The sequence below is a fragment of the Cervus elaphus genome, chromosome 30 (assembly GCF_910594005.1).
Source record: "Cervus elaphus chromosome 30, mCerEla1.1, whole genome shotgun sequence".
In the NCBI taxonomy this organism is placed as follows: domain Eukaryota; kingdom Metazoa; phylum Chordata; class Mammalia; order Artiodactyla; family Cervidae; genus Cervus; species Cervus elaphus.
The window spans coordinates 71,005,524-71,025,602 of record NC_057844.1 but is presented as its reverse complement, the minus strand read 5'-3'; the positions used below and the strand labels follow the sequence as shown (position 1 = coordinate 71,025,602).

The 20,079-nt window shown below is 38.2% G+C and overlaps 1 protein-coding gene across 5 annotated transcripts in view; it reads left to right on the top strand.

Annotated features, from left to right (window-relative positions):
* LOC122686751 (ATP-binding cassette sub-family C member 4-like) overlaps window positions 1-20,079 on the top strand; it is a 2,082,459-nt gene that overhangs the window by 1,093,203 nt on the left and 969,177 nt on the right. The window contains exons 28-31 of one of the 5 annotated variants that reach the window (XM_043891987.1): window positions 1,469-1,641; window positions 2,078-2,183; window positions 9,248-9,380; window positions 14,990-15,021. The exons of the other annotated variants lie outside the window; for them this stretch is intronic. Coding sequence (XP_043747922.1) covers window positions 1,469-1,641; window positions 2,078-2,183; window positions 9,248-9,367 — 399 coding nt within the window. The 3' untranslated portion in view covers window positions 9,368-9,380; window positions 14,990-15,021. Of the gene's footprint in view, window positions 1-1,468; window positions 1,642-2,077; window positions 2,184-9,247; window positions 9,381-14,989; window positions 15,022-20,079 lie in introns of those variants that run through there. 5 annotated transcript variants of the gene reach the window in all.

Sequence of the window (20,079 nt, the reverse complement as noted above, 5' to 3'; positions counted from 1 at the left end):
TTTTCAGATTCTCTAGTTGTAACTCCTAGTTATTATTGTCTCTGCTTCTATTGTCCTTTTTTCTCATTTTAATACTTAAGTATAACTTGATTTTATCATTACACTACAGAAGGCTTTCATATTCATTTATTTTCATCCCTGACCTATAAATGAAGACAGAGTCTCAGAAAATAGAATTTTCTGAAAAACATTTCCCTTCACAGCCCTTTTAACTCATGAAGCAGATATGGACAAACTCAAAGAAAAGTATAAAATGAAATTAGTGATGAGATGTCATCCAAGTCAGAGGCAAGTATGAGTCAGAATGTCAGTCTTAAGCAAGTCCAATCACTTGTACCACAATCCAAATCTTACCCTTTAGATTTTGTGTACTTTTCATGTTAATGCTGCATAACAATACCATATTTGATCCTAACTCAGAATTCCCCTTTCTTGGAATTGGACTCCATCAGGAGCACAATTCAGGTTCACATTTATAGACATGCTCCAGCATTTAGAATACCTGAAAAATGAAAACTGCTCACTCACCCTTGGTGTGTTGTTATCTGATTTTATAATGTGTCAGATAACTTATCAGCCATCACTCATCAATCTGTTGGTCTCTTAATTTGAAGTGTATTTCTTCTTTATGCTTCACCTTCAAGTATAGCCTGAGTTTGGTTCTTACTCTATAAAATGTCTCCAAAAAAGAAATTTATTGAACTGAACCCTACCACCAAATGCACTTTCAGGTTATCTTTGACAGTTACAGTTTTGTTTTTTCTAATATTCTGAGTACAATTTTATGAAGATAGATTAATATAAACATCACATATATCCATATTCTGGGGGAAATAAGATGTGTCTTATTTTTCATGAGTTTTCATTTACTGAAAGACATTTATAACACTGGGGAAAATGCACTAAATTGATCCACTATTTATAGAATTAAACTTGGGAAAGAACCATCACCAAAGCAGGTTCCAGGATTACTGATGTATAAGGTGCGGTTTTCCATTGTTTGAATTTGTGTTATTTTAAACTTCACCAAATGTGCTTGTAAGATTGTATCTTCAGAGAAAAAGACTTACTGTAAAATTTTTTGAAGTTTTTCTTTAGTGTACCAACTCCTGTGAAAAATGAAATTTGGGAAACTTGACTCAACCATAAAAGTTGTTTTAACTTTTCTGTTTAAAGCGTATTAGGAGAAATAGATTCATATTTTGAAAGACTTCCTTAACTAACCCCTAGGTGGGGTTTCTGGTGGATGTCCTGTGGCAGGGATGGGGGACATTGAGATCTTTCTGTCCTGAGTTGACTCTACCATCTTTCTCAGTGAATGCTCTTTGGAAAGAGCTCTCCCCATCACCTGGCTGTACATGTAAGATGCATAAGAAGTTCTGAGGACATCAAAGTTCTAATGTGTAAGAGGCTTGTCTACTTCAATAACAGTTTGCTTAGGAAAATGTCATTCATTCTGTATCTACAGGTGCAACTTAAAGACACCATTGAACATCTTCCTGGTAAAATGAATACTGAATTAGCAGAATCCAGATTGAACTTGAGTGTTGGACAGAAACAACTATTGTGCCTTGCCAGGGCTATTCTCAAGAAAAATCAGATATTGATTATTGACAAAGCCACATCAAATGTGGATCCAAGGTATGGAGCTGAGACCCAGGAAACCTTGAATTTGACTTCTAAATGTGGTGAATGGAAAACACTTAGTGATGCTTACAAATGTTTCTAAGTGTTCTCTTGGCCCCATGGATATTTCTTGATAATATTAATTCCAGAAAACAAAGGAAAAACCAAGACATGTTATATGGAGTTAGTATTGTTATGAAGCATCCTGAGAGATCTAGATTCCTTAATCCAGCTCCTTATAGTTTCAAGCAATTTTGAGGGGAGACTATTTTCCATCATTTTATGAAAAACACTAAATTTATAAATAGGTATTTTATACTTAGTTTTTTAGAAACAAGATTATATGTTAAGGTATTAATTTTAAAAACATTATAAAAGTATCATGATATTTTTAAGTCTTAAGTCTGCTTTTCCTGCCTTTACTGAACTAAATAAATTTGTTTGATTCTAGAACTGATGAGTTAATACAAAAAAAAATTCGTGAGAAATTTGCCCAGTGCACTGTGCTAACCATCGCACACAGGTTGAGCAATGTCATTGACTGTCAACAGATAATGGTAAGACCCTCACCATTTTAGTTGTGTTCATTTATGTTCAATTTCTCAATGTATCCTTCCTTGTAAGACTTGATAGGAACCTCCAGTAATATAATTTTCTCCTCTCTTTCCTGAAAGTCATTGTTGTTTAGTGGCTCACTCATGTCTGATTCTTTGCAACCCCATGGAGTTCAGCATACCAGGCTTCCCTGTCCTTCACTATGTCTTGGTTGTTTCAAATTCATGTCCATTGAGTCTGTCATGCCATCCAACCATCTCCTCCTCTGTCATCCCCTTCTCCTGCCTTCAGTCTTTCCCAGCATCAGAGTCTTTTCCAATGAGTCAGCCCTTCGCATCAGGTAGCCAAAATATTGGAGCTTCAGCTTCAGCATCAGTCCTTCTAATGGATGTTCAGGGTTGATTTCCTTTAGAATTGACTGGTTTGATATTCTTTCAGTCCAAGGGACTCTCAAGAGTCTTCTCCAGCACCACAGTTTGAAAGCATCAGTTCTTTGGCACTCAGCTTTCTTTATGGTCCAACTCTTACATCTTATATCTACTGGAAAAACCATATAGATTTAACTAGATGGACCGTTGTCGGCAAAGCAATGTCTCAGCTTTTTAATATGCTGTCTAGGTTTGTCATAGCTTTTCTTCCAAGGAGCAAGTGTCTTTTTAATTCATGGCTGCAGTCACTGTCTACAATGATTTTGGAGCCCAAGAATATAAAGTCTGTCACTGTTTCAATTGTTTCCCCATCTATTTGCCATGAAGTAATGGGACTGGATGACATGATCTTCATCTTTTGAATGTTAAGTTTTAAGCCAGCTTTTTTCACTCTGTTCTTTCACTTTCTTCAAGAGGCTCTTTAGTTCCTCTTTGATTTCTGCCATAAGGGTGGTGTCATCTGCATATCTGAGGTTATTGATATTTCTCCTGACAATCTTGATTCCAGCTTGAGCTTCATCCAGCCCAACATTTTGCATGATGTGCTTTGCATATACGATAAATAAGCAGAGTGACAATATACAGCCTTGACATACTCCTTTCCCGATTTGAACCTTATTTATATTTCTTGCTTTAGAAATACCGTGTTTTACTGCACTTCCCAGATACTTCATTTTTACAAACTGAGAGTTTATCATAACCCTACATTGAACAATTCTATGGGCGCCAATTTTCAAAAACAGTGTTTGATCATTCCATGTCTCTGCCTCACCTTTTGGTAATTCTCAACATATGTCAAACTTTTTTACAATCGTTATTGTTTCTCTGGTGATCTGTAACATCAGTGTTACTGCTATGACTTGCTGAAGTCTCCTCTGTTGGTTAGTATTTTTTTCAGCAATGCACTGTTTCTGGATTAAGTTCTGTATATTGTTTTCTCAGACATAATGCTGTTACACACATGATGGGTTAGTGTAGTGTAAACATAACTTCTGTTCTGGGAATGTTCTGGTTTCCCAGAACATTCATATCACTCACTTTACTGCCATGTTCACTTCATTCTCGTGCTCTGGAACTGTACCCACACTGAGGGATGACCGTACCTCATTGCTTTCTGGAAAACAGGTGATTGTCTATTCTGGAAGCTTTAATATGGACATAAAGATGAGTCAATCTGTTGCAAAGACTGATGCTCCAGAGGGCGGGTGACTGGACTCAAGGAGTAGCTGGGGAACTGACAGATGCTGACGAAGGGCATAACCAACAGGGTTGTCACCATAGAGTCCTATCATTGCAAGTGCTTAAGGTATAACTCAACATTCAGAAAAGTAAGACCATGCCATCAGGTCCCATCACTTCATGGCAAATAGATGGGGAAACAGTGGAAACAGTGACAGACTTTATTTTGGGGGGCTCCAAAATCACTACAGATGGTGACTGAAGCCATGAAAGACACTTACTCTTTGGGAGGAAAGTTATGACCAATCTAAACAGCATATTAAAAAGCAGAGCTATCACTTTACCAACAAAGGTCCATATCGTCAGAGCTATGGTTTTTCCAGTAGTCATGTATGGATGTGAGAGTTGAATTATAAAGAAAGCTGAGTGCCGAAGAATTGATGTTTTTGAACTGTGGTGTTGGAGAAGACTCTTGAGAGTCCCTTGGACTGCAAGGAGATCCAGTAGTCCATCCTAAAGGAAATCAGTCCTGAATATTCATTGGAAGGACTGATGCTAAAGCTGAAACTCCAATACTTTGGCCTGATGTGAAGAACTGACTCATTGGAAAAGACCCTGATGCTGGGAAAGATTGAAGGCAGGAGGAGAAGGGGACGGCAGAGAATGAGATGGTTGGATGGCGTCACCGACTCAACAGACATGAGTTTGAGTAAACTCTGGGAGTTGGTGATGGACAGGGAGGCCTGGAATGCTGCAGTCCATGGGGTTGCAAAGAGTTAGACATGACTGAGCCACTGAATTGAACAGAACTCAAGGTGTAATAATTACATTTTGTTGCACTAGTGAATACTTCTGCACAAAGATAGATGGATGGTTTTTTTAATTCTATTTTTTAGTTGAATCTAATCCATAAAAATTTTTTTTGTTATAAAAAGCAATAAATGTGCAAAGTATAAATAGGAAAATAAAAAAAAAAATCTCATATAGGTAAGATTACAATATACCCACTATCAGAAAGTATTAGTTGTACAATGCTATAATATTATTTGGATAACCCTAGAGCCAGTTAAATAATTTTTTATTGCAAAACAGAGTATTTTATTAGCAGAATTTTTATTTATTCTTAAAATTCCCCGTCATTTATTAATTTTTCACAGCTTGGTTCTTAATAGCTGCCTATAATTCCATCATAGAGATGGAGTATAATTAATCTCAAACTTAGACATCTATTTATTTTCCAAATTATCACTTTTACCAAAAATCTAGAAATGATTAGATGGATATGGTTTTGTTCAGTGTAAGTAAATCAGCAAAAGGGCTTGTTGGGAAACAACTGGGACCTAATTAATAGCTTTGTATATGTGTTTACTCTCCAAAGGGATTTACCTGGCTTTGGTTCATTAAGCACCATTAATGTGTCAGGCTTAGAATTCTATTTCACAAAGAAGTTCTCTCAATGTTAAATTTTTTAAACATGATGGAGTCATAATGACAGCTAACATAATCTTCCTTACTTTCTCTGTTGCCACAAAACAGTGAAGACAGACAAATTAAAAAATGCTCTTTATCCTAAGACTCACCACTGTCTCTACATTAGAGGGTTCTTCCTGTAGTTTTCAGGATTAACTGGGTGCTCGTGACCTGCTTGCTCTGCAGCCAACAGCACAGCTTTTCCCTCCAGTCTCTGCTCACTGCAGTCTTCATATCACCCGGATTCTCCCTGGTAGTGTGAACAAAGGAAGCTTGTGACAATCTGCTCTTGCTCTAACAGTATTGTTGTTTGTGGTCAACATTTTCACTGTCTCTAGTTAAAGTATTCTTTGGCAATGAATGATGAAGAACCAAAACCAGAGCTAAGAAACTCAGATCCCACGTCTTCTGTTTATAGTCAATTTATGGTTCTATATTCTTTATGTTTCTTCCTCAACTCAAACCCCTTCTTAGAATTTTCTCACAGAAGCTAAAACCAGAAACTGTTGTAACATCCCCACCTGAAAAGCACAAAACAGCTCATACAGTTTTACTTAAATTCTGTTTTTAACCTTCATGAAATATTTCTTTCATAAAGCTGCATGGCTGCAATTAGAACATTTGAGAAGAGAAAAACTCCTTCAAAAACATGCCAAGATATTTCATTCAAGTTTTCAGAAGAGAGATAACTAACACTGAGGTAGAAAGCATAGTCTGAGAGAAGAAATACTTTATGAGGGGGTTGCCAATGAGCAAAAGCAGTAGTTATGAGAGAGCAGCTGTGGAGGTAACTATGACCCAACCTTCATTATTCCCCCAGTGAGAGAAGGATTTATTATTTCAAGACCTAAGAAATGATTTTGAGTTAATACCTCCCACATTGTCTAGTCACTGAGAAAATCACAGGCACCATTTTACCAATGAGGGACCCACCTTCCAGGGTTGGACAGCTGTCCTGTGTCATCACCTGATGGCCAAAGGCAGAGGTCTGACTCTCAGGTTTTTCCCCTCACAACTCTATGTATTGCTAAGTGGGATCTATCTCTATTGTTTGTCATCATTTCCCAGCATCTTTCTTATTAAGCTTTTCCTCTACCCTCTTCTGTTCCCCATCTCTCCATGTACTCATCTATATCACTGATGACATCCTGACAGTGAAAATGGATGAAATTATCTTACAGTGGGTCCATTTCATTTTCATGTCTAGGACAGCTGTCTGGAATATCTGCACATAAACAGCTTGATGAACACATCTTCATTGAGCTTATGTAACTGACTGACTCATCCAACTTAATGTATTTTTACTTAACCTACGAGAGCTTGATAAGCCATTCAATTTTGGGGTTCCAGGAGAGATCCTGGGATTCAGGGGTTGTTATCATACCAACTTGAATGTGTGATTTAGTTTATAGTTTAACTTGGGTTACAGGAAGAGTGGGGACAGGAAAATTATAGGAACCTTTTCTTATTAAAAGATGTTAAAAATTCAAAATTATACCTGTTTCTCTGTACATAAAGAGAAGTTGGATTTGTTTAATGTTTGCTCTGAAATATCTAGAATCTTTAATCAAATCAGTAAATGTAAAGGCTAAGTTGATAAATTTCTATTTCTGGTCTCTTCTCAGCCTGTGTCCCCTCTCTGCTCTTGTAGACCTTGATATGAGCCTTGGCTTTTAAATTCGATTGCGTCCTATTTGTTTTCGCTTTAATTTTTTTTGCTTTGGGAGAGTGATCAAGAGAATATTTACTATGATTCATGTCAAAGAGTCTTTTGCCTGTGCTTTCCTCTAGTCTTATAGTACTAAGTCTTATATTAGGCCTTTAAACCATTTTGAGTTTATTTTTGTGTATGGCGTGAGTGAGTGTTCTAATTTCATTCATTTTCAGGTGTCCAGCTTTCCCAGTATTTACCATTTACCGAATTACCAGTATTTACTATTTACAAAAAAAAAAAAAAAAGGGTATTTTTCTATATTCTTGTCTACTCTTTCATAGATTAATTGACCATAGATATATGGAGACCAGTGTTTTAAAACTGCATTTATTCTTATTCAACTTCAGGAAGAACAGTTATGTTCTATTATCCTATGCTTAAGTAAAATTGCACATTTGGGGCATCTAAATTGGTATGCCACGTTACAGAACATTTAAATTGTTATGTGGATGAGACAGATTCAATTATTCTTGGACTTGTTTGAGAAAGCTGCCCTTAGCAATGATTCACAGTAGTAAACAAATGATTAACAGGAAAATAGCCTTTCTGAGACTTAATTAATGTTTCCAATTAAATACAAAGGATGAAATAAATTGAAATATCTAGATGTGGGAAAACAACCTGTATCTTGTTTAGAGTTCCAGAATATTCTCTTCTCTTTTAAAAAAATTAAATTAATTTATTCATTTATTTTAGGCTGTGTTGGGTCTTCCTTGCTGCACAAACTTTTCTCTAGTTGCAGTGAGTGGAGCTTCTCTATGAGCAGTGTGAAGACCTCTTATTGTGGTGGCCTCTGTTGCTGCAGAGCACAAGCTGTAGACAAGCGAGTTTCAGTAGTTGTGACACATGGGCTCAGGAGTTGTGGCTCCCAGGCTCTGGAGCACATGCTGTGTAGCTGTGGCCCACAGGCTTAGTTGCTCTGCACCCTGTGGGATCTTCCAGGACAAGGGATCAAAGGCATGACTCCTGCATGGTCATGCAGATTCTTTTACCACTGAGCCACCAGGAAGTCCATCCAGCATATTCTCTTAAGATACATTTACTCTATGACCTAAGTGAAGACTTGAGTACTGCTTAACATCAGGAATGTTTTTATGATTATATCATTTGGGTCATTTATTTCAGACACTTTTTTCTCTCCAGAACCATTAACCAAAATCACTAATAAGTAGAAAGACAGAGTTAAGAGCCCCTTCCTCTCCCTTTCAATTTCCATTTAGCAGACTTATTAGGAGCAATAAAAGGGGTTAAAGGCAGGCAGTTTAAGAGAGAAAGAGGAACAAAATAAGAAAGATATTAATAATTTGTGAAAACAGATTCAGATCCTAGGCAGTTAGACTGGGCTGCCCCATGTGCTCTACAGGCTGAGATCACTGGAATTCAGAGCTCAATTTCTTACTTGCTTCTTTAGTCTTACCAAAGAGAAAACTAGATTTCTAGAGATTTCTTCTGTACGGAGCAATTCTGTAAAAGCTGCTTCTGTACCAGCTCTTTTTGCCAGTTTTCTACTTTCAGAAGAATAAACCACAACCACAGCCAACTTCTAGAAGCATACTAGCCTCTCAGACAAGGGATTCTGTTTCTCTTAGCAGCTGACATAATCCAGGACCCTAAAGAAATTCTGAAAGCATTTTCTTTTTTCCCCAAATATTGCTCAGATTCTCAAATCAACTTGACATTTAATTTGTTGTCAGGGCACTGCCCTCTGGTTTGTATGATGTCAACATACTTTAAAGGTAAATGCAGTTTGATTTTTCTTGAATCAAGATATTTCCCAACTGTGTATATCTGTATAAATTGCCTCAAAGATCAGAGCCTGAGAGTTAAAAGCACTAAATACTGCTGCTGCTGCTGCATCGCTTCAGTCATGTCCAACTCTTAGTGAACCCATGGACTGCAGCCCACCAGGCTCTTCCATCCATGGAATTTTCCAGGCAAGAGTACTAGAGTGGGTTGCCATTGCCTTCTCTGCTAAATCATGCTAATAATTCCAAATACCCTGGGAAGATAGAAGATGCTACAGAGTGCCAGTAATCCTAGTCTATAACTGTCATTTTCTTCCTTTCCTATAACATTGTAATATTAAAAGGTCAGGTTAGGCCTTTGTCTAGCCAGTAAAGCAGAGTAATCAGACCATTTACACACCAGCCAGTCACACCACTCAAACAGATTCTCTCTTTTCTCCCTGTCCTGCACCATTTTGAAATATGGTCTGGGCTGTAGTATGGTACGGGGAGATATTGTGTGCTAATGGATTTCTTTCTGCTGTTAACAGGTTTTGGATTCAGGGAGAGAAAGAGAATCTGGATGGCCATATCATTTGCTACAGGATAAAAACAGCCTATTTTACAAGATGTTGCAACCACTGGATAAGGCAGAGGCCGCTGCCCTCTGAAAGGGCGAAACAGGTGAGCCTGCTGCCGGGAGTTGTAATCAAAGTTTGTCTCCAGGGAGTAGCTGGGGAAGGGACACAGGCTGATGAAGGGCATAACCAACAGGGTTGTCACCATAAAGTCCTATCACTGTAAGTGCGTAAGGTATAATAACTACATTTTGTTGCACTAGTGAATACTTCTGCACAGAGACAGATGGATGTGTTTTTTAAATTCTATTATTTAATTGAATCTAATCCATAAAAATATTTTTTGTTATAAAAAAGCAATAAATGTGCAAAGTATAAATAGGAAAATAAAATCTCATAAAGGGAAGATTATGAAATACTCACTACCAGAAAGGAACAGTTTTATAATGCTATAATATTACTTGGATAATGCTAGAGACAGTTTAATAACTTTTTTATGCAATATAGAATATTTTACTAGCATAATTTTTATTCTTAAAATTCCCCATGTCATTTGTTAATCTCATGATGGTCCATTTTTATCCATGTCATGGATGAGGAGAGTGGGTGAGGGATCATCTAAGGTCACAGAGCTGGTCCAGGGAGCACAGAGGAGCAATTGCTGGGGGAGGCTGCATGCTGTCCTCCGTACTGTGTTCTGTGTCAAGTCTAAGAACACTGCTCCTTTCACGTGGTAGCCAAGGTGGGGCCATCACCCAAGTTCACAGTGAGACAAAACATTACTTTGGATTCCAGTCTTGCCACTGGGTCAGGTCATCTCTAAGGAAAGAAATACATTTCTTGATTCTCATCCCACATCTCATGCACAGTCTCATGAGTGGGTCTTAATAACACATTTCAGGTTGAAGGCAGGTCTCCTGAGATTCTGCAGCAGATTTGGGAGTGGGGTAAGATGTGTGTGCTCTTCTGTGTGCACACACATGGGCCTGGGAGAGAGATGCCATCTTGGACTTTCCACACTTTTGGACTCTGGGTTCAGATTCTCATAGAGCACAGAAAACTCATTTTGCAGACCCTTCACATTCACTCTTATTGGTGCTCAGTACATTTGTACTAAAAGTGCTATCAAGGCATATCCAGGAAATTTGAGAGTTTAAGGGAAAGCAGTTTAGAATATTTTGGCTCTAGGAAGATTTACCAGGGAAAGGTGTGGGTCTCTTCTGTTTGCTAATCTGTAAGGAAAATGTCTACCTGATATCATCACTTTATCCCTAATTCCTTGTTGTTTAGAATTAGGTCCAGTTGCCCCCCTTAAGCTTCCTCTACCTTCTAGAAGGTAAAATCGTCATCAGGACAAATCAAGAACTCACAATACCTTAACTCTATAGTCAGAATGGCGCCTGAAGGTTTACAAAGCACTTTCTCAGAGATGGGGTGTGTGATGCTCTAAGCACTGAGAAAGGTTCTCAATGGGTAACATTCAGGTCACATGACACCTTCCTAACAAAGGTGAGATGGTAACTGAGGTCTAGTTTAAGAGACTTAGCCATTGTCATACAGCTGCCTTTAATTCTTTCTGGAACAAGGTGGGAGTGGGTTGATGAGAAGATAGAGGAGTGGAAGAAAGGTTTGGTGTTCTTACCTCTTGACATTTGTGGTTCATGATGGGATGAGGCTTCCAGCTGCCTGCAATCAGGCTTACCCATCAAAATTTATTTCTGAGCACTAAATTATGGGTGTATTTTCCCTTCTTCCTGCTTTTCTGCATTTCCCTGATTTTTAGTTGTGAGTAGAATATGATTACTATTGTAATATTTAAAATATGTCTTAAAGAAAACATGTCCCAGTATCTTAAGTACTTCTATATGGAAAAATTATCTAAAATGTGGTCTAAGTTCCCTCTGTCACTGTCTCATCTCAATCCTGCTTAGAAATAGAGGAAGTGCAGAGCAGAACCTTCCACTGCTCATAGGATTAGAAATTGCCTGGGTCACAGAGCAGGCTGCAGAGTTTGTAGAGTTGGAGTTCGTACCTAGGTTTAAGGACAAGGAAGTCTGTGTTCTGAACTTTACATAAGTACTTATATTGTGTACAAATGTTGAGAAGTTGGACAAAGAGCTCTGTATTTTTTATGCCTGAAATTCACACAGTGCTTTCATCTACTAGAATGTCTCCCAGTCAGGCCTTCCTTCCTAAGACCTAGAGACCCAGGAATCTCCAAAACCCTTTTGCTCTTTTGACCTTAAGCATTTCATATCAAAAAGAGATGTACCCACCTATGTGTCAGAGTCTTCATTTAAAAACCATATTATCATTATGTGTTATCAAGACACTGAGTAATGAGAAATAGATCACAGAATTTAAGTTCAGTCCAGATAATATAATAGGATTCAACACCCTCATTTTACAGGTGAGGAAACTAAGGCCCTTTAAAAGGAAGGTGGCCAATATATATAACTGGTGTTAAGCTAGTTTGCAGCAAACTCAGAATTAGAAATCTGTTCTTTCAGTGAATGTTTTAAATCAAGTTGTAACATACATACAGGAGCAAACATAGGCCATAGAATTAGAAATCTTGTTATTCCTAGTCTAATAATGCTGCATCTACTCTAACAATACTAAGTTATATTTGTGTAATTCTTTATAATTCATTTTACATTGCTCTCACATGTATGATTTCACTTAATCTCATGGTCCATTTTTATCCATGTCATGGATGAGGAGAGTGGGTCCAGGCTCACCTACTGGGGGAGGCTGCATGCTGTCCTACGTACTGTGTTCTGTGTCAAGTCTGAGAACACTGCTCCTTTCACGTGGTAGCCAAGGTGTGGCCATCACCCAAGTTCACAGTGTGACAAAACATTCCTTTGGATTCCAGTCTTGCCACTGGGTCAGGTCATCTCTAAGGAAAGAAATACATTTCTTGATTCTCATCCCAGTTAAATGTCTTCTTGGCATTATTTCTGCATACTCTGCATCCTTTTAGGTGAGCTGTCAGATTATCAGTTTTTTGAATGTGCAAGCATCAGATACCAATGCACTGTTGAGACCTGTAACACTGGGAACATTAGCCTAAGTCAACAAGGTTTTCCCTCTAATAGAGCAGAATTCATTCATCTGAAAAGAAAACCCAACATCTGAGAAAAGATGCTTCCAAGTCATATTTTTTTAAACACACAGTTCAGGTGAGCTGATCACTGTCTGATTGACCCCTTTAGATGATCCATGAAATAGCAGAGAAAGTACCTTTTAGATACATAAAGTTGAAGGGTACATTAGTTTGCTAGGGCTGCCATACAAAGTACCAGAGTAGGTGACTTAACAGAAACTTACTTACTCACATCCCTGGAGGCTGGAAGTCTCAGGTCAAGGTGTCGGCAGGGTTGGTTTCATCTGAAATCTCTCTCCTTGACTTGGAGATGCTGTCTTCTCTCTCTCTCCTCACATGGTCTTCCCTCTGTGTGAGCCTGTGTCCTGATCTACTCTTATAGGAACCCCAGTCTGTTAGATTAGGACCCACCTGTATGACTTCATTTTAACTTTATTGCCTCTTTAAAGACCCTGTCTCCAAATACAGTCACATTCTGAGGTACTGGGTGGTTTAGGACTTAAACATGTAAAGTTGGATGGGACAGTTCAGCCCATAATAGAGGATAAATGCCTTCCATTTATTCTATTCTGTGATGAAGCAAACCTGGTTGAGATTTTTTGAAGTTTCTTTGTTCCCAGTGTGTAACAGAGCTGTCATGTTGTCTATTCATGAAATCACCTAATACAACCCAACAGTTATAAAATCCTAGTATGCTAGCTCAGGAGCCTGGAAAAGTTTGAATAGGTGGAGGAGGCATTTAGCATCCACTGGCCTTGTGTCCCCCAAGGTGTCTGAGCCTCAGGTCCTCACCTGTGTATAGAGCAGGGATTATAGCCCTGCTGGCTTCACAATTATTACGGGGATCAGATGAGAGAGCAGATACTTAAGGACTTTAAGAATATAGAACGTTTTATGGTATAAAAGTGGGGTCATTTTTTTAAAAGACTGTAGACAGAAGCCTTGTCTCCCAATAATAACACAAATATACCCATATTTCTTCTAGATAGCTTTACAGACTCTAAATTAGGGGTCCCCAATCACTGAAGATCCTTTGCAGTATTCAGTTCAGATATTTCAGACCATGAAGCAAAGTCTTTTATAGTTAAAAGTTGCTAAAAGTTATATTTTCTTTATAAACATTGTATTGAGAAGGGTTATGGAGAAAGGAACCAGATGATTTTGGAAAGAATATCAAGTAGTAGAAAATGAAATGTATTTTCTTTGTTCCTTTTACTTTTCACCAAAAGAGTTACATATAGATATAATCACAAAATATGGCTAGCTTAATAAAATGGAAGAGGGTGATGATATGCAGTTAACCTCCCCTCCCAACCCCCACCAAAAGCTTTATTTTTTTCCAATGGAAACAGCCTCACATTTCAGTCAGTGGGGCCCAAACATTCTTGGAGGGTTGATTTTTCTCCTTAAGTGACATTTAAATATATAGCATTTCATGTGCAGAGCTGTTTGCTGGTAGCAGGTTATGCTAGCAACAAGAGAATAAGAAAGTGCACTTACTATGAAGGTAGGTGTCCTAGTGCTTTTCTGTTTCACGTGTGAAGTTCATTCTCTCTCATGATAACTTTGTTTACAGCACCCACAAATGCAATCAGGTTTTATAAAAGAGATCTGGAATCATATGTCTAAGCAACCCAGTTTGTGACAGGAGTCAGCCTCTGACAGATGGTACATTTTCTGTTTTAAGGACTCAAATGAAACTTTTCACATTCTTCTTTGAGGAAGAAGAGTTACATTTGAAGTCCTTTTTTGCCCAAACACATTCAGAGATAAGGCTTTACAAGCCCTGACATTATTTTATTTTGTTATGTGCATCTGTTAAGGAACCAAGATACAATATAGTTATTAAAAACTGATGATTGTGGACCTTGACAGCACTTTATTTCCTCTATGTTCTGATTATACACTGAGAAAACCTGTATCTCTTCCAATTCAGCTAGAAATCGGTAGAATTCAAGAGCTCAAAGGTCTGGCAAAGAACTGCCATATTATTTGGTATCATCTTCCATTTTAGAGAAGTCATTTGGTTGAGTCCTTGTTAAAGGTTTAGATTTTCTTTTCATTCTTGGGACCCACTATCCACAGATCACATTTCTATAGGCCCTATAACTGCTTTGCTGCACAAATTAAACAATAAGATATTTCATACATATATGCCAGCGTTTCAGTGCTTGTCGATCAAAGTTTATAAAATATAAAGATAACAACTTGATATCAACATCCAAATCTGTTGTGCTCCTTTTATGTGTGAAAATGACAAACCCTGTTCAGATGCTAGACTTCCTAGCCTCTTTGTTACCCTGTTTTTAATTTATTTCAGGGAATATTTGCTTATCAATTTACTGTAGTGATAAAGCATATCTGTGAATCAGAATGATCAGAAATCTAGTAAATCTACAGATTGTTTGGTATTAAGTCCAGCCCCACTGAGGGTTTTAATGGGGCTACTTCCTCCATAGAATAAATACAGCCCTGGTTTTTTTAAAACTGTGCCTTCAATAGTGATATGATTGCTTCACATGAAGAAGTAAACCTAGAAATGTGTTGCCTCAGGAGGAGGACTTTAAAACTTTTAAACATGTTGTTTTTGTCTTTTTCTCCCTCAGGTGTACTTCAAAAGGAAATAGCCAGATGTTACTCACAGTGACCTTGTGGTTGTGAATGTTTCCAGCAGACAGCCCTCAGCCTTCACAATTTTTGAGTCAACACTGTGATTCTACCATGAGTTCATGTCTATTCCAAAGGCTTTTTTCCAAAAGGTTTTGCACTGCGTAAACTATATTGTACTTTTTTTATACCAAGAACAAATATTTACACATTATACGATGTCAGTTCTCCAACTTCGTTCAATGATTTCAAGCTCTTGAAAAAGGATTGATTATGTTTACTTAATGTTATACTACTTTCGTTCTTATCCAAATCTGAGGTGCAGGCCACCAATAAAAACTGTCTCCCAGGTTTTGTTTCTTGAGAGACTCCAGAGCTAAACTCATTTTCTAAGATTTGAGACAAAGTTGTCACAGATTTTTTTTTTTTTTTTAATATTCCCAGATTTATGTATTACTTTTGAAAGGTTGTTGCTGAATGATAAGACGCCGGGATTCTTGGCCTCCAGAGGAGACGAATTCAGTCAGGGGCCAGAGACAAGTCTGGATCGCTCAGAGTTCTTGTGTAATAAAGTTTTATTAAAATATAAAGGAGATAGAGAAAGCTTCTGACATAGGCATCAGAAGTGGGCAGAAAGAGTACCTCCCTGCTAGTCTTCAGCTGGATGTTATATAGTCACTAGCAGTCTGTTATTGAAAAGAAAGGAATGTCTTAAAACTCAGAATGGCACCAGGCCCCTCATCCATAAATTGCATTTTGTGATAATCCTGGCACCAAGCCACAAAACGATTGACTTGAATCTTGTAGAAGGGCAGATTACCATACAAATAGTTTCATTTACATAGATTAGGGGAACAATATCTGAGTATAACATACTGGTTTGTCAAATAGGTTCTGAGCCATTTGGTGGAACTTGAAGACAGAGTCTGGAGTACATTAACATAGCTTAAGACAAACATTTCCATAAGAAAAAATGTATTGGTTAACCCAAGGTTTGAGAATAGTTAGCTTCAGGTGAAACCAGGTGTCATGGCAACACAGCATTTTAAGAGAAACCTCCTTTTAAATTTGTATAGAGAAGGGAAAAAAAAATATCGCCAGTTTGTTTCCTCCTGCTGCTTAAAAGAGATAAAAATGTCTGGCACTTGCAGCCTATTTCCTCTGTTTGGAGACCCCTGGCCTTCCTGCCTTTTACCCTCTCACTTTCCAGATATATCAGGGATTCTGTTTACTTGAAGACTGTGTGAAGTTACTGTTTTGTGTCCCCACTTCCTTTAACGTGAATAGGATCCATTTTTCCACCAAAAGACCTCTGGTTAAAATACTACAGAGAAACCTGATAGAAAAAAACAATATACTATAGTTTAATTGACATCATAGGAGAGAGCAGTCTCCCCTCCAAAAAAAGAAAAAATAGATATATGGTTAAAATACAGAATGACATTATTATATATGTTCTAAAACAGAAGGAAGAGAAAATATGCTTTCTGAAAATAGGAGCCCTTCTAGGCGATTTGCTTATGAAGGACAGATGTGTGCTAGACTGTCTTCTAGATAGAGGATTTTATTTTTTTACATTAAAACTTGTGGTAAAGTATATATAACGTAAAATTTGCCATATAACCATTTTGAATCACACAATCCAGTGGCATTAGTCACATTCACAGTGTTGTGCAGCCATCATTGTCTGGGTAACTTTTGTTAATTATGTACTTCCTATTCAGTGTGTTATTTCTGCAGAATCATTTTGGTAAGTTTCATTTTTCTAGAAGTGGCTCTGTTTCCTGTGAGTTTTTGAGCTTGATTGGCATAAATTTATTCACAATATCTTGTATGTTTAATTTCTGCAGCATCCCTGTGTTCTTTTGGCTTTTTAATTTTCTTTGAGCCTTCTTTTTTATAAATAATCTTGCATAAGATTTTCCTGTTTTCAAAGAATCAACTTTTTGCTTGATTGATTCTCTTTTTTTCCTAGTTCATTGTATCATTCCTTCTTTCCTTCAGCTTTTTCTTAAGTTTGAGGTTTTTTCCTCTAAATTCCTAAATTGAAAAGAGATTAGTAACCTCATAATTTGTCTAATAAAAGTATATAGAGCTGACTTTTTTCCCTAAGATATACTTTAACTGCAACCTGCAATTATTGGTACTCACCACCAATCAATAGCCATAGGATTACATATTTTCTAATTCCTAATTTATCTCATTAACTATATCTTTTACTCATGAGTTATTCATAAGTATAATGTTCTCTAAATTTCAAATGCTAATAGATTTTTTCTATTAGATTGAACCACGTGGAACTGCTAACATTCAGCCTTTTTATAAGTTATGAAATGGCATTTTCACATGGTTCAACATGTAGTTTTCTTTTGTTATTAGTATATAACTTAATTTCATTTGGTCAGACAATATTAGATTGTGGATTTTAAACGAAAGGTAACTACATTCACACAAAAAGTCCTTGTTTCTACCATTTTGTATTTTATTGGGGGATTTTAAAATGCTATAAGTACATGTGTAACCAGTAATTTTCTATAAAAATCCTCCCCAAACACTGGAATGTTTTCTGATACATATTGCAGGCTGGTTCTCTGGGATGCAGTTTAGTGCTGGGATGTGTATCTGGGTTGCCCTTGGGGCCAACACTGTGGAATCAGGAGGGAGGAAACAGGGTAGGGCAGAAGGAAAGGTCAAGCTGGATCACTGGCCAAACTTACCTGACCCCATGGGAGTCTGGAGTGACAATGCCCCTTCAGGGTTGTCCTGACACATCCAATGACCAGGCCTTTATACCTCTACCCGGATGGATGATTGTACACAGGCTGCCCCTAGAGGGGCTGGTGGTTTAAGGTCGCCCACTGGCAGTACTTACAGCAGCCGGACAATGAGTCCTTGAAGGGAAGTCAGGACAGCATGTCTCCATGTCCCCCCTGGGCATGTATCACAGCTCCAGAGGTAAGTGATGAGGGTGTACTGTGGGGGAGACTCTTGATGACTGACATTTAATTCAAAATGATGACTCAGTGATTCTTCTCAATAGCCTCTACTCTAAAAAGTAGAGAAGGTCCATGAAGAGGAAATATCCCCATTCTCCAGGGTCAGCCCAGTTGTCAGCTCTTCTAGGAAGTAAACTTAAGATCAGTCATCATCCTAGGTAACTCGGATTTGTGTAGGACCCTGAGCACCTCTCGTGTTAAACTGAACCATACTTGGTTAGTGTCCTGTTGTCACCATCATGAGATACTTCATTTGTAAACAAGGGGCCTGTTCTTTGCATTGTACATGGGGCCCTGTAAATGATGTGGTCTGCCCTGACTGAGTCGTCACACATGGTCTGTTTTCTCACTAAACTGAGTGAGAAAAAGACTTGAAACTGTACCCTGTTCATGTTTTAATTATGTCTTCCAGCAGAGTATCTGTGCACAGAGGGTGCTCAGTAAATTTTTGTTGACTGAATAAATGATGACTGAGAGCAAGTCTTCCTTCTAACTTTATAATTTTGAGATTTTAAGAGGTAGCCTGGGATAACAGAAAGCCCTGGTTTTAGAGTCAGCCACACTGACCTGTCCTTTCTCTACTACCCACTAGCAGTGTGAGTGTGGGAAAACAGTAACCAGCCAAGGTGCCAGGACATTAGAATGGCACCATCCTTGACAAAATAGGCTCTGGACATCCTACAGCCACGTAGTCCTAGTTACATGCTTGGGTAAGCATCTCAACCTCTGAATCTCAGCTGCTTTGTCTGGAAAATGAATATGGTTCCTGCTCTTGAACCATTGCTTTGGTTGGGATGATGGATAGACTAAGAGTATCCAAAGACACAGTGCACAGTGTGGAGTCATTGACCTTGGTGATGCTTATCACCAGGAGAGGAGAACAGGATGGGTGTGGATGAAGGAGCTTTGTAGACTGTAGAAGGTGTACTTGAGGAGGTCCTCATCTGATGGCCTAAACCAAACTGTTCCTCCTCCACATGTAGTTAAAATGACACAAGCACATGGGGAGAAGCCCAAACTCTGGAGTCAGGGACAAATACTGGCTCCTCTGGGCTCTGACTGGGTTTGGATACAAGTTCTGCTTCCTGGTAAGTGTGGGTTCTTAAGGATGGGAAGCCCACTGTCCTTCGGTGTCTTTGTCTGAAAGTTGAGGTGGGGATAGTGTGGTTCTCAGAGGGCTGCTGCAAAGATCAGCTGTGAGAGTGATACTCACAGTGAGGACTGTGCACTAGTGTTAGTCCGTGACCTGTTTGTAAGCCGATTAGAAGTAAGTACAGGAAATTCAAGAGCTAGAAACTCACAACCATCTGTATTGCTGTGACATCCCCCCTCAGCATGGGTGGGATCCTGAACACCCCAGGGAGCAGTGAGTGTTGCTCTTGCGGGTAGGTGTGGAGGGGGTGTGGTTGAGCTGCACACCAGCTGTACACAGTGGATCATTGGTTAGGTTGCAATGGGCTGAAAATGTAAAATTAGATAAAACTGATATTTAATCCCAGACAGGTAAGAAGCAATGTTGGATATGTTCAATGTTTTTGAACAATGCTGTATATGTGATTAGCTGTCAAGTAGTACTACCCTCTCTATCACCATCCTCTTAATTAATTGTTACCATCATATTTATCTTAAAATTAGACCACACAGGCTTTCAAAAGGCCCTACTAAACATTATCAATATTTTTAATAACATTAAAACGGTAGAAATAAGTAAACTCCTGTTTAAGTTTAAAGGATTTGTTTCAAGTCTAAAAAGAATACTGTGCATATATTTTTACCAATTCTATTCTTGAATCAGCAGCATTGTCCTAAGGTTGAAGAAGGTCCCTGGAAGCACAGCAGGCCACTTTGAAACCTTCAGAGATTTTGTAAACATAAGGTTTTAAGTGTAAGCTATTAATTTTTCTTTAAAAACAGAAAGAATGTGCATTAACTGAGTTTTTCTTTTCTAAATGTAAAGTTAATAAGAATCAAAGTTAAGATTTAGACACACTAGGAATGTTCTACAAGAAGTTTACATTGGATGGTTCTGACTAAATTCACTCTTTCACTCAGCAACCATGCTCACTAGTATCCATCCCAATAGGTGGAAGCCT